General features: G+C 38.7%; 1 protein-coding gene across 2 annotated transcripts in view; it reads right to left on the bottom strand.

Moving 5' to 3' along the window:
• Positions 1–1,660: 1,660 nt before the first annotated feature.
• LOC144526488 (receptor-type tyrosine-protein phosphatase N2-like) overlaps positions 1,661–15,001 on the bottom strand; it is a 313,934-nt gene continuing 300,593 nt past the window's right edge. For both annotated transcript variants that reach the window (XM_078263997.1, XM_078263998.1), the window contains 2 exons: positions 8,445–8,518; positions 1,661–4,971 (listed from right to left, as the gene is read on the bottom strand). In XM_078263997.1, coding sequence (XP_078120123.1) covers positions 4,900–4,971; positions 8,445–8,518 — 146 coding nt within the window. In that variant the 3' untranslated portion in view covers positions 1,661–4,899. The remainder of the gene's footprint in view (positions 4,972–8,444; positions 8,519–15,001) is intronic.

Here is a 15,001-nt window from a genome sequence, read left to right as displayed (position 1 = left end):
AAAGCGGTGTCTGTGTGCAGCTTGGTGTGAAAATACAACACTTTAGACACTCTAAATCTACTCATATGACCCATCAATGAAAAAAGCAGCATCTCACTGAATCGATTTCCCTACTTCCTACTCTTTAAGTCAACACTGCTGGCCAGCAATGCAAGCTTATGTACCGAGAGCGTTTTGTCCACAATCAATAACAAAGCTGCTGTTTCACCTGAGTAAGCACTCTAAAAAAGCTATTCATCCACTCTGCTTCATCTAAAATGACGCCGGTTGAATAATAATGCCAAGCTGATGTCATGCCCGTGTAAAAAATAAATAGATATAGGCCACAGGAAAGCAGGAAAGCAGGGGTTAGGATCACATATGATCAACCTATTTAACATTGTCAAGTTTAAGAGCTTCTTCAATCCTCAAAGAACATGATAATTATATTGAATTCCAATCACTCATTTTGGTTTCACGGTTTTGCTATTGTGCTAGCTACTGGCTCACAGCCATCCTTAACGTTATTAGTAACATCTGTGCTTGAACTCCTACTATGACAAGTCAAAATGTCCGCTGTAAAAAAGGCCTATTAGACAACAACATGACTGAGGCTGCTTGTGGTGCTTGGTTTGGTTTCAGTCACATCAACCACGCGTCCAGACAAAGATAACGTTCCACCTGGTGAAGAACATCTAGAAACTACAAAGTCACATCTTTTTTCACTGAGTTGCATTTTACGATAGCAAAAGCCCTTTTTTATCATTGATTTTTTTTAAATGCTTCCTTACATTAGTTATCTCATGATTGCCTGTTAGTTTGTTTTCCGCATTTTGTGTTAGCAAAGAGAGCAAGAAAAGACATGTTTACTGAATGCAACAGGACATGCAATGGAACCGACGGACACTGCATTTTAGGAATGCCCTATAGCTCAAGTGCAAGGCACAGCCTGTTGTGCTTATACAGAGAGAATTTTGAATTTGGACAGATCAAATATTGAATTCTTCCCAGTAGCTTAAATTTGGAATATAGAGTGCACAGTTTTGTAAGTAAGCTGGTGCAATATTGATACATTCCCATTGTTTTTTCTGCTTTCTTTTTGACTAGTCTATATGCAAATATTTCTGTGCCTTATTCCAGCAGGTATCATGGCCACTGTGTGCTCATTATATTTTGAAATCTAAAACTTTAGGCTTTTCATTTTTTTTTTCATTGTCTTGTTGGACCAAACCAAACTGTACCCTTAAACCTTGGTTTGTCTCAAACCATGAATTCAATGTAGCCTACAATTACAGCCTCAGTATAAAGGTTGTGGATGAAAAGGTTCCATCTGCCCATGAACATGTTTAAAGTAAAGTGTGAATGAGAGAAGAAGAGTAGGTATTTTCAGAAAACTTCCACCATGTGAGTGTAGAATAACAAATTGGGATACAGTGAATGTCAAGCTGCAACACATCTACTGCAGGATGGTGCTTTGTACCACACCTAACCCAACGAAGTTGTGTCTAATTTCAAATGCAGCAAGGTGTTTGGTGCTCTATAAAACATATGTTTCACCGTGCAGCCAGATGGTACAAGTGATTGTGTACAATTACGTCCCAAGCACAAGTTTTATGAAACAGTAGTTAGACAGAAAAAAGAGACAAAACGAAATAGTCAGGATTGCATTACAATACTGGATTGACAATGAGACTTTATTCACAAATTGTTTACACCAATAGAATAAAATATCTTCTGTTTTTTTGGGGGGGTTTATGTACATTGTGGTAATGCAACAGACCAGCCATCTATTGATAGTTGATGGAGTGTGTGAAATACAGAACTTTATTGGGGAAAACGACCTACTGAGCATCTTCACTGCAAAAAGAAATACCTATTATAACAAGTTTAGTTTTGACTCACATTAAAAATGACCAGTATAATTCTAATTCTTTCAATGCAGTTTCAGTTACTCCATACATGACAGTAAGGAAAAAAAACATTAAGATCCCATTCTACATTAAACAAGCTGTTATGAGGAGCAATCTTGCAAACATGTTTCAATAAAGTCGATTTCAACAACATACCAGCTTGCTGCAGTGTTACATCATGTCAATACTACACCACCTTTCATCTCGCTTTAACCACGATCTGCACAGTCTACAAATGATAATCCTTGGCTTTTGCACTTTTAAGGTCCTTGGCGCTTCTCGTGCAAAACATAGTTTGGAATACAGTTAACATTTGATTGTTTGCTTGAAGAGTTTTGCTAAGATCGCTTTGAGGCCACAGGAAAGTACAGCACTTTGCTGAATGAACAGCCATGCACTAGTAGCAGAGTGTACGCAAGTCATATTATTGGTGATTGAAATTAGATAGGACAAAGGAAACTAGAATTTGATGGATAAATCTTTAAAACTGTTCACTTAGTGACAGCCAATTGAAAGTAGTGAAATAAAGTTGATTTTACACAAACTATGAGCTGTTTCCCAAAGGCATCTTCAGATTATGGAGGTTTTAACATCCAAACTTGCTGCATTGTTATCCAGTATGCCTTGTTGTAAAACTAATAGCCCTCCGGGGACAAAATAAAGTTGAAAGTTGAAGCATGTTAGTAGTGTTTTTTTCAGTTGAACCTATATTTGAGCTGTGTTCTCTTAGAACTACTACTTAGAACAATAACTTCTCAGTCAACATGAAACTTATCCCAAAATGAGTAGTAGTAGTATGAGTAGTATTATATTTCTTGGCCCACAAACACACTGGTTTATGGGTAAAACTATCTCTCTGCCCAAACACCCAGGGAGTTCCTCATGTTTGAAAAGGCAAAAAAAACTAAATCATATCTGGGTTGATGCTTGTGTTTGACAGGCTACCAGAACTATCTAATATACAGGCTACTTACAAATAATGTGACTTTTCTTTACAAGCCGCTGGAGGCCTTTAATTGTGCACAAAAAAGCCCCAATGGACTGTAGGAGTGATCGCATATATATATATATATATATATATATATATACTTCTAATTACTGCTGACAATGTAAGAATGCATGTTGGGGACTTTCAGAGTTTAATGTAGTCTGTCTGCTTTCTAGCCAGCCATTGGTTTCCATTAATTTCCATACTTTCCCTTTCCAACAAATCTTTAAATTTCAGACTCAAACTTTCTAAATATGTTCACAAGAGCATGATTGAGTAAGCAGTTATGTAAAGTACAATCAGTTTGAAATTGATGGGAGAAAAGATGCAAATCAATCACTGGCATGGTCCTTTAATGCTGCTCCTTTCATTTACAACAAAACAAAAACCCAGTAAGTCTCAAGATGCTTTTGGGAAAACCAGCTGACGAGTGTCACAGCAAACTAGTTTTCAATACAATACAGTTTCAGCTACTGTACATGTACAAATCATCCATTAATGCTACATAGAAGAACTGCTATTCAGAAGCAAAACTATTCTCTTTTATCATAAAAGTACTAGTCAGAAACACTTTATTTTATTACATATATTATTCCAGCGTCCTGTGGTTCAAAGTGATTAATAGGTGATTTTTCAAGTATACAAGATTACTGCTGACTCTCACAAATGTTTGGACTGAAGGTAACTTCCTGCCCCCAAATTAGACTGCATGCTCTTTAGTCTTATCAGAGATATTTTTTATTAAGTAGCAGCACAGCAAACCTTTAATCCACAGGTTAATACGCTGGAATAAGGCCATTTTAAAATGAAGCGTTACACACTAGGCAAGTTTCCATTTGGCTGGACACATTTGAAAGTCCATCTACTGAGTTTAAGGCAGACATGACAAGCCACAGTATTGGTTGTCCACGAGTCAGGTTGAAGAAACACAATATTGCTTCTACTAGGATAATTACAATTACACAGTGAAAAAAAAATATCCATGTTATTTCACCTCAAATCCAGTACCAGCATTTTGTTTTATTTTTCTCACAATAAGAGGAAAATTGGAGATGCTTAATGGAGTTGCCATACATTTTGGAAACCCTACCAGATTGGCAGTTTTTTTATCACTTACTGTTGAGAAAAGAAAAATTCAATGATAGATGAAATCAAAGAGTTACTGGGACACTTGAGCATACTGCATGACAACATATCAGAAAGCATGGCTCTAAAAATCAGACACAAATAGGATTTTGTGATACAAACATGATAATCAACATCACACACACTGAAAACGAAGACCAACCAAACAGAAACTATGATACATATACTCTTAACAGAACATCATCAATCTATGAAAATGTGTTTAAATGTTACTTTGGAAAAATAACAGGCTGCCACAATGGATTACAATAGAAGGAAGGTCCATCTATGTACAGGATTGGTTCAGGGTTTCCTGACACAATGTTTACTAAGATAGAAAGAGAGGAGAAGATGGGAAAAAGTGGATGGAGGGGGCGATGACTGGAAAGAGGAGGCGGAAAAGGAAAGAAAACAAGAGGAGAAAGGACAATGTTAAAATAAGAAACTGTAGGAAGTGAAAAGGAAGAGACATTTGGAAAAAGACAGGGACACGAGAGAATTAGAGAAGGCAAAGGAGGACAGTTGGGGAGAGATATAGCACGAGACCATCCAGGAAACAAGGAAATAAACAAGATAGGGTGGGTAAAGATGAAGCAACAAGACAATGTGACATGAGGGGGAAAGAGGAGAGGACAGGAAAAACAAGCAAATATGAGCAAAGGCCCAAAGGAAGAAGAGAAAAAACTGGGATGGAAATTGGGAAAAGAGGAGACGAAATGAGAAAGGATAAGACAAAGGGAGGATGAGAGGATAAAGCAAGAGATGGAAACAGGGAAGCTGATTGACAAGATGGGAGGATGAAACATAAGGAAGTAATAATAGGGACTGTCCTCTAGATGAGACAGAAGAGGAGGAAGAAGAAGAGAAAGGAGGTCCATCAGAAAGAGGTGCGCCTTCCTACTGTGGAAGAGCTTTCAGAATGGCGTTCACTTCCTCCGCAACGGCCGTCAACGCAAACTCAAATTGATCCTGCAGGAGGACAAAGAGAGGGAAAAACAGAGAGAAAGAAAGTGAAAAGTGTTGAAACACACATTTGGGAACAAAACTCTGGAAAGCAGAGTGGATTAATCACAAGTTTGATTTCAGTGATACGTGCTGCCAAAGAGCCCTTTGGGCGAGATGATGAACCTGGTGTTCCTTTGGCTGGTTCGCAAAGTCCTACAAAATTCTACTTTTGCTACCAACACTACTGTAGTTTCAGTTTGATTTACTCACTACAATTTCTTTAAACAGTGTCTACCTATCCAGATGAGAGAAGCTCTGATTTGCTAAAAAATCGCAGTCCAAAACCACTATTCTGCCTTCACTCCTCAGGCTGTTATTTCTTATTTCTCAGCCAGGTTCCACAAGATACAGCCGATCCTGTGATTGAGACTGAGATTCAGATTAATACTGCAGACACTATCCAGGGCTGAAAACACTACACCAACCTCCTCTGCATGTATTATAGTGTTCTGCTAAAAAAAATTTCACACCAATCAAAGATTAGGCAGCAAAGAATAGTGTTCTCCTACAGTATCTATACTGGTAGATTTAGCAATTTAAAAACCTTTATTTTGAAATATTAAGAAGTCATATTTAGTCATGACTTACACATTCAGTTGACTGTATCATTTACAGGAAGAGGAAGATAAACAACATCTTCCCTCATCAAAATCTGAAATTAAATCTGAGTGCTGAGGCTGGGACTCCTGACCAGGGGGGGAATCAATGTGTAAGCAACACAATGAGAGCGCCGTGACAGCCGTTTGCTCAGGATACATGGTTTAATAAAGCCTAGATCGATTCCACACGTTTTACACACATCCCGGCTTTTCCTTTCTAATTACGTTCACAGATCAGCTGGTAATTTAAGTTTCCAGACCGGCCTGGCTTCAACCAGCATGCAGTGTGACAAGGAATGACTCTTGAAGGTAAAGCTCTGAGGCTGTGCAAAAGTGTGAGTTACAGTACTGTATGTGTCTGTGGAATAAATCACGTAATGATCACTTTGTTTATGGGTTCAAATTGTGAAATATCATATCAACAAAGGGCACTTTAAAATAAGATGAGATGTGTGTATTTAACTTTTTTGACCACTAGTATTCACTCTTTAAAACATAATAAACTCTATAGAACTCTATTTCCATTTCAACTACTTATTCTTTTTAAAATCAGTTCATAAAACTGAAAAGGCTGACTCAGAACTTCTACGATGGGAGCAGGCTTTAGTACAGATTATCACCACCCATTTGAATTCTATACATATTCCTCTGTGATCTGGGCAGCCCTGACTATAATCCCTGTTCAATCACTTTTCAGAAATTGACCGATTGATCTTGCCTGATGTGGAGGAATAAGTCCTACAAAATCCAGCCTCTCACAACGGGGTGATGAAATTAAGTTTTAATGTAGCTGTGATTTATTTTTAGAGAGGCCACGCTGTGACGTGGACGTCGCAGGTTTGACCATCAACGACTAAGGGCCCTATCTCGCAGCACAAAGCCCGACATCAAGTGTATTTGCTAGTTTACTGACGCAGTTGTCAGTTTTCCGTCCAGTGCCCACATGGTTTAAATAGCAAATGCACCTGCGCCCATCTGTGGCCCATGGGCGTGCTGGTCTTATAGGGAGGTGTGTTCAGGTGCATTCTGGGAGTGCTGGTCTTACAGGGAGGTGTGTTCAGGTGCATTCTGGGCATATTGCTATCTTGAGGCAGTGGGAAGTGATGGCACCATTGACCAACAAAAACCTGGCCTAAGTGAATAACGCTGCATTTCATTGTTATTTTAACAGAGTATTAGTAAAATGCTCCTAGGCTCGTGCACAGCGCGCGCACACACTATGCTTGTTACACACACAGGGACGCGCAGCAGCACACAAACATGCAAAAGATTAAAAATAAAAATATTACAATGTGAAATCGTATTATGATATGATCTGCTCGTGTGCTTTCACTTCATGCACGAGCAGATCAGTTTCTTCTCCTGAACATCTCTCCTTCCTGCTCAGCAAATCCTCCATCATAATAGCAATGCTCCAAGGTCCAAACACGCCTGGCTTTTAAAGGGAATGGGAGATGACATGATTGGTTTATTGCATATTACGCCCATAACACACCTCTGATTAATGAAGACACTAAGAACAACCCTTTAGAACCATGCGCCTGGCCCACGGACCCTTTTTTCCGCCATTAAACTAGCAAAAGTGGATTTGTACGCGCCCTAAACGCACCTGCGTCAGGCGCTTCACATTGTGCGCTTAAATCGTTAAAATAGGGCACTAAATGTCAGATTCAAGAATGACAACATGACATTTGTGACTTTCTTGATATCTCAAACAACTTTCCTTCCAAACTCTCCTGACAGTGCAGAAGCATCTTTCACAGACAGAGATGGGTATGATCAGCTCTCAGCTGTTTGAAATGAATGTGTATAAGATTACACTGCAGTTGTTCCACTGACGTGATGTGCCATTAATCGTTGGTTTTCCCTTCATCTCCTAAAGTTTGATGCAAACTTGGTTGTCAGATAAGTGACCAAAATCTTTTTTCTGTCTAGTCGTTTGTTGGATTTGCTTAAAATAATCTTTACTTACGGTTTGTGCCGAAGCAAAAAGTAGCGTGCCGTTATTATCGGTGATGGGGAAGTTACTGATGCAGCAATGCTGCTTTCAGTAGACCAGTAACTATAATGTCACTGTGTTACAATATACCACTTCATGGTACAGCCACGGTAGCATTAAGTGCAATGAATCGGTCCGATAAATAACACCAAAACCTTTGTAATGTCACAGGTCAACATGGGTAATAATTATTGAGCAGTAAACAGTGCGCAAGAGAAGCACTGTACTTTGGGAGTGGAATATTGATGTCACACTTTTTGAGCGTTAGATAAAACGTTGATACAACTCTCAGGCTTTTGCATTCACTATGTAACAAGAGGTGGGAGTCCATTACTTACAGTAAGCATAAACACCGGTAGCACTGGGAAACAGCTAGCCAGGCTCTGTTCAAAAATATACCTACCAACACCTCTTAAGCCGACTAATTATCATGTATCTTTTGTTCAATATATACTGTAGCTTGTTGTATCTTTAAGAGCCTGATGAAGCACGTAATGTTTATGCCAGAGATCGTTGATGGTACACTTTATGGGCTAAATGTGCAGTCACTAACACAAATATTTCGGACTTATTTTTCTGATTGTAATAACCATCCATCTTGTAGTTAGCGGCACCTCTTGCTCTGTCGTAACATCTCTGACCTATGCTATCATTTCAGTTTGAGGGCTGGGATTGTGTGTTGATTCATAAATCACACTCGGCAGGATCTTTAAAAATGTAAATGTTAAATTATTTTGTTTTTTGCAGTGTATCATGTACAGCCTCCCTGCCACAAATATGTTTCCCACATGAACAGATTCAGGTGTGTGTGTGTGTGTGTGTGTGTGTGTGTGTGTTACCTTGGTCTGAACCATTCCCGGCCTCTGGTCCCGCAGGTGCTCCAAAGTCGCTGCAATATCAATCTCCTTGGCACCTGTCACACACACACACACACACACACACACACACACACACACACACAAAAACAAACAAAAACACACACATATAAAATGGTGTTGGATTGTGTTCAAAGCACCACCAAGATAATCCAGCTAACATTTGTCAATCTGGTGTTTTATACCCACTCCCTTTAGAACAGCAAAATGCGATTACATTCATCCTCTTTGCAGAAACACACACACACACAGACTACACAAACAGCTAGGTGATGTTTTGTTGTCGGGATGAAAAAAGATAAAGAGGGAAAAGAAACTGTTGAAGAGGACTTCGTGAAGGAAATCACAAGCCCACACGTCTGACATCTTCTAAAAGAAACTGAGGCGATCTTAAAGCTCCTCGTTGAACTTTGAGAGTCGTCCTGTAGCCTTTAAGCACATGCAGGTTGCTCACCAGAGCTCTGTCAGCCTCTGCCAAAGTCTGACATGCCTGTGTGTGTTTGTGTGTGAGTTGGTCACACTTTACTTGCTAGTCAGCCTGTCTAGACGGCGCAAACGTCTGGACAGGCACAAGCTCTTGCCAGACTGGCAAGATGCCCCCACAGCTGGTGACAGTGTGGCTGCCGGCAGTAGGCTGAATGACCACAGGTCAGATTACCAGACATTGTGATATATGACAAACAGATTATAAACCTTTTAGAGACAAATATCTGCATGTGAAGTGTATACTTGACCAATTTATTAATTACTTTTTGGGAAGATCTGTCCAAGAAGTCAAGTTTGTTTTAATGTATAATGTTTTACAGTTTTTATGAACAAGTAACAAATTGCTTTTTTTCTTTTCAACAATGAATTAATAGTGTTTTCTACATAAGTGAGACCTTTCAATCTACAGGACATTCAAATATTCAAGATGTGTGGTGATCGTAGACTGTATATAAAGATGGATGGCAAAACATCTGGATGATCCCCTGGTGGATGGCTGTAGTATAGGTCATAAACCCACCCCCTCCATGTTAGCGGATGGAACATGGGCCAAACTAATATATCAAAGTACTAAACTAGTAATAAATATTTTCCAAAGATAGTTTCTGTCATTTTATGTAGTGTGTATCACGCTTTGGTTTGTTCAAGTGTTCAATTTTCTGGTAAGTTTGGTTTTGATTAGTTATGTGATGCTATAAAAACAGGGGGAAATGTCATGATTGACAACTTAGATTGACTCGTGATTTGTTGGGCAGGTGTATGGGCGGGACTTTAATACGCCTGATTATTAGTCCACAGACTCTGGTTGCAAAATTACAATTGGCAGCGCCTGTATCTGGGAGCTTTTTGGTTTCACTTTTGTACACTGAGAGGAAGTGGAGACGCGTCATCCATCCTTATTTACACTCTATGGTGACACTGTATTATTTATTAATTTACTTTTTAAAGATTTTACCAAAGCTGAGACTAAGAGGCTTTTGTTTTTAAGTCTGATGTGAAGTTCCAGTTTTTAGGTTGTCATGTTTCACTGAAGTCAAGGATCAAGCCTGATTCTAATTCAGATCTCCAATAACCAAGCAGTTTCTCCATATATTAGGCTTATAATATTCATATCCATTAATATCACAGATATATCCATATTGCTTTATATGCTGGCAGATCTCCAACAAGAATTGTATTACCAAAGCAAGCATTGCATGTTTGACACAAGGGTCTTAATTCTAGTATATAAGATAAGATAAGATTACATAAGATATTTTTGCTGTGCTTTTAGGCAAGGCAAGGCAGCTTTATTTGTAGAGCACATTTCAGCAACAGGGCAATTCAAAGTGCTTTACATGAAAACAGATTAAAAAATTAAAAACAGATTTACATGAAAACAGATTAAAAAATTAAAAACAGATAAAATACGAAAAAGAAAAAAAAAAAAAAAGTTACAGTGCAGTATAAGAAATTAAACATTGAAGAGCAGTTAAAACAGTTAAATATATAAAAGCAGATAAAATAACTTTCCTGGACTCAGTGATCCAGTTTTTGGAAAGCCAAAGCTTTTTGACCAATATGACAGATATATCAAGCAGTCCGGTCCATACTTTCAAACCATCTCACCCACTATGGGTCCAGATGCGTCGCACGGCTTTGAGGTTTCATTCCCCATAGTTACAGAAGCTTTTCCTTTAGTATACTCTTATCATTTTCGATGTGGTCGTCACCGCAAAGCTTAGTTCTTTTCTTCTCAAACCTTGTAAAACCCGGTACAGCCCTGCAGACAAAAATCTCTTAATAGTCCAGAACGTGTTCTTAAACTATTTTATTTCTTCTGCAGTCTGTCTCTAAATAGACAAGAACTCGCTCAGAGTGTTTATAGACTATTTTTTTTCTCTTTTTAGGCCTTCTGCCTAAATTAGTTAGTTACTTCGACTAACTTTTGACCAGCCCAACATCTGTCTCTTCTGTCAACTATTGTCATGCCTGCATCAGAGAAATAATCAGAGATATGTCCGTTACTGCAAAAGAATGTCACCGGAATAATCATAAATTCAATTCTATTATTTGTTATAGGAATTTCTCTTTATATGTTTATATAGATTGTTATACAGCTTATTTAAAGAAAGGCAACATCAAAAAGATAGGTCTTCAGCCTTGATTTAAAAGAACTGAGAGTTGCAGCAGACCTGCAGTTTTCTGGGAGTTTGTTCCAGAAATGTGGAGCATAAAAACTAAACGCTGCTTCCCCCTGTTTAGTTCTGACTCTGGGGACAACAAGCAGACCTGTCCCAGACGACCTGAGAGGTCTGGGTGGGTCATAGTGTAGTAGCAGATCAGAAATGTATTTTTTAGTGATTTATAAACCAGCAAAAGTATTTTGAAATCAATTCTTTGAGGCACTGGAAGCCAGTGTAGAGACTTCAGAACTGGAGTGATGCGATCCACTTTCTTGGTCTTAGTGAGGACTCGAGCAGCAGGGTTCTGAATCAGCTGCAGCTGTCTGATTGATTTTTTAGGGAGACCTGTGAAGACACCGTTACAAGTCTGCTGAAGATAAAAGCATGGACAAGTTTTTCCAGATCCTGCTGAGACATAAGTCCTTTAACCCTTGATATATTTTTAAGGTGGTAATAGGCTGACTTTGTAATTGTCTTAATGTGGCTGTTAAAATTCAGGTCTGAGTCCATGACTACACCAAGATTTCTGGCTTTGTCTGTTGTTTTTAACATTATCGTTTGAAGCTGAGTGCTGACTTTTAATCGTTCCTCCTTTGCTCCAAAAACAACCACCTCAGTTTTTTCAACATTTAATTTAAGAAAGTTCTGGCACATCCAGTCATTAATTTGTTCAATGCACTTAGTCAGTTGTTGTATTGGACTATAGTCCCCTGGCGATAAGGTTATATAAATTTGTGTGTCATCCGCATAACTATGGTAACTTATTTTGTTGTTTTCCATAATTTAAGCCAGTGGAAACATGTAGATGTTAAACAGGAGAGGCCCCAGAACGGAGCCTTGGGGAACTCTGCACGTCATATTTGTATGCTCAGATGTATAATTCCCTATAGACACAAAGTAGTCCCTATTCTTTAAATAAGACTCAAACCACTTTAGTACTGAGCCAGAAATGCCAACCTAGTTTTCCAATCGGTCTAGTAATATGTCATGGTCGACCGTATCACATGCAGCACTGAGATCAAGTAATACCAAGACTGAAATTTTGCCACTATCTGTGTTTAAGTGGATGTCATTAAAGACTTTAACAAGAGCTGTCTCAGTGCTGTGGTGTGGTCGAAAACCCAACTGGAAGGCATCAAAATGGTTGTTTAGTGACAAGAAAAGGGTGAGTTGTTGAGAAACCGTTTTTTCAATGATTTTACTTAAAAATGGAAGGTTTGATATCGGCCTATAGTTGCTCATTAGTGACGTGTCTAGATTGTTCTTTTTTAAGAGTGGCTTAATGACTGCAGTTTTCAGGGCCTGTGGGAAGATACCTGAGAAAAGAGACGTGATTACAATCTGTAGAAGATCAGAAGTCAAACAATTGGAAACATTTTTGAAAAGGCCCGTTGGTAGAATATCAAGGCAGCAGGAGGAGGTTTTCAGATGTTGTATAATGTCCTCCAGGTTTTTACGGTTAATCATATGAAATTGGGTCATATTGGCATATGTTTTGCCTGGACATAATACATACCCTGTACTCGATATGGAAGCACTGATTGTTTGTTTAATTTTCAGAATTTTGTCTTTGAAAAAGGTGACAAACTCATTACAGGCCTCGGTGTATAAAAGTTCAGATGCTACTGGTACTGGAGGGTTTGTTAACCTATCGACAGTAGCAAACAAAGCACGTGAGTTATTATTGTTTTTGGCAATAATGTCCGCCTTGCATTCCTCAGTTCCAAATTATAAATACAAAGTCTCTCTTTATAGGTGTTGTAGTGGACCTGGAGATTAGTTTTTCGCCACCTGCGTTCTGCTTTTCGACACTCTCTTTTTTCTGTTCTTACCAGTATGGCGTTTCTCCATGGAGATCTTTTCTTATCAGAGACAGTTTTTACCTTAATGGGAGCAATGGCATCAATAACATTTGTAATTTTACAGTTGAAATTGTCTACAAGCTCAGTGACTGAGACCCCTGAGAGGGCGGGTGTGGAGGAGAAAAGCTGAATGAATGTTTCACTGGTGTTGTCAGTGATATACCGTTTTCTTATTGACTTTGTTTGGACACTTTGTGCACAGAGATAGTGCCATTAAAGAAAACACAGAATGATCAGAGAGGCAGCATCAGTCACCACAACCTTTGGAAATGTTCAGACCCTTGGAGATAATCAAGTCCAGAGATTGCCCCCTGTTGTGTGTGTGGGCTCCGCCACATGCTGAGTCAGTCCATAGTTCTCAAAAATACAACACAGTTCTTTTGGTCCCTCTGTCCTGGGAGTCAATAACTACACAGTCAAAGTTAATACAGATTATAGACAGCAGTTCACTAAAGTCGTCAAAGAAGGATGCACAGTATTTAGGTGGCCTGTAGATAATTACAAATATAGGTCGAGACGGGACCTTAGCTGAAGAGCCACATATTCAAAAGAAGCAAAGTTTCCATAAGATATTTGAGTACATTGGAACGAGTCATTAAACAAAATGGCGACTCCACCTCCTTTCTTATTCGCTCTATTCTCACTCATAAAACTGAAGTTAGGGGGAGCTGACTCTATAAGAACAGCATCACTGTTATTATGGTCTAACCAGGTTTCAGTTAAAAACATGAGGTCAAGATTGTGCTTAATAAATAAAATCATTGATTAAAAATGATTTACCCGCCAGAGACCTGACGTTTAGTAAGGCTAGTGTTAGTGTGTTAAAATAAATATCTGTCTCGTTTTTTGGGACAGGCTGTGGCTGACGAGGAATGGATGCTAAATTTGCTAAGTTGGCTGTCAAGTGCTTCTTTTTCTTACTTAGCGGATTCACCATTCTTTTTCTATTACCTATCACAATATTGATTGACGAAGAATTGAATACACAGGGCCCAGGCTTGTCCTGGAAAGAGTCATGAGTGCCACTAGGCATGCAGCCTGGGCCCAGCACATATCAGTTAAAGCTTGTTGCATTTTGTACACAAGCATACTTATCAGTCTGGTGAGAAGGAGTTAGCTGCTGTCCTTGAGGGGGCAGAGGTGCCTGCTACTTTACTTAACGTCATCAACGTTACTTTCACAACTTATAGTTACTGTAACATATTTTGCCTCAGTATATTAAATCCTTGCAAAACATGTGTGCTGAGAGGTTTTTGTGCAGAAATGGAGCATTGGCTGATACATTGTTATTAAGTCAGAAATTACATTTGGGTTAGGCTTTATAAGGAGTGAAAGGAGTGCAAACTTGGAAATGGAAATAAAAGAAAGAATACATTTAAAAGCCTAATGTATTCAAGGAGATGTATCAACTAATAGTCCTGAGGTTTTATGCTCTTAATGCGCTTGTATGAAAAATAATATTTTTTATATTAATGTGGCTTTCTTTTAGTGAACAGCATTTCTTAGATTACAAATATTTCCTGGCAGGAAAATAAAGTTAAAACTCACATTGAGCTTATAATGGGCTTATGTCATCTCTTAATGTCATAAGAGCATAACTAACAGCTTCAGGTACACAACCATTAGCTGAAAAAGGAGCAGAATGACGATTTGAAAAGACAAGGGGAAGAAAAGTTGTCAGGAAGACATCTGAAAGAAAAGCTGGAGACTGGGAGAGGTGGGAGCAACAGTCAAATTCACAAAGAACAAGAACAAGAAAAAAAAACATTTCATTTGTTTCCTCTCCTCCTCCTATTTACTTCTTACTTGTTGTGACACATAATAACATTTCTTGTTCTTGCCTGCATGAAGAGGAAAATGAATGGTGGGAGAGCTGCTCATTCACACTATTTTCTTATTCTATTTCACAGGTTTTGTGAGCTTTTTTTCTTTCTTATTACAACACAATAGACTCCCTTCTAGTCAGGAAAGCTGCAACACAGTACTCTCTGCTTTAGATTTTAGTTGG

The sequence above is a fragment of the Sander vitreus genome, chromosome 12, assembly GCF_031162955.1.
Source record: "Sander vitreus isolate 19-12246 chromosome 12, sanVit1, whole genome shotgun sequence".
Taxonomy (NCBI): domain Eukaryota; kingdom Metazoa; phylum Chordata; class Actinopteri; order Perciformes; family Percidae; genus Sander; species Sander vitreus.
The sequence above is the reverse complement of the archived record's forward strand: the minus strand, read 5'-3'. Positions and strand labels throughout refer to the sequence as shown.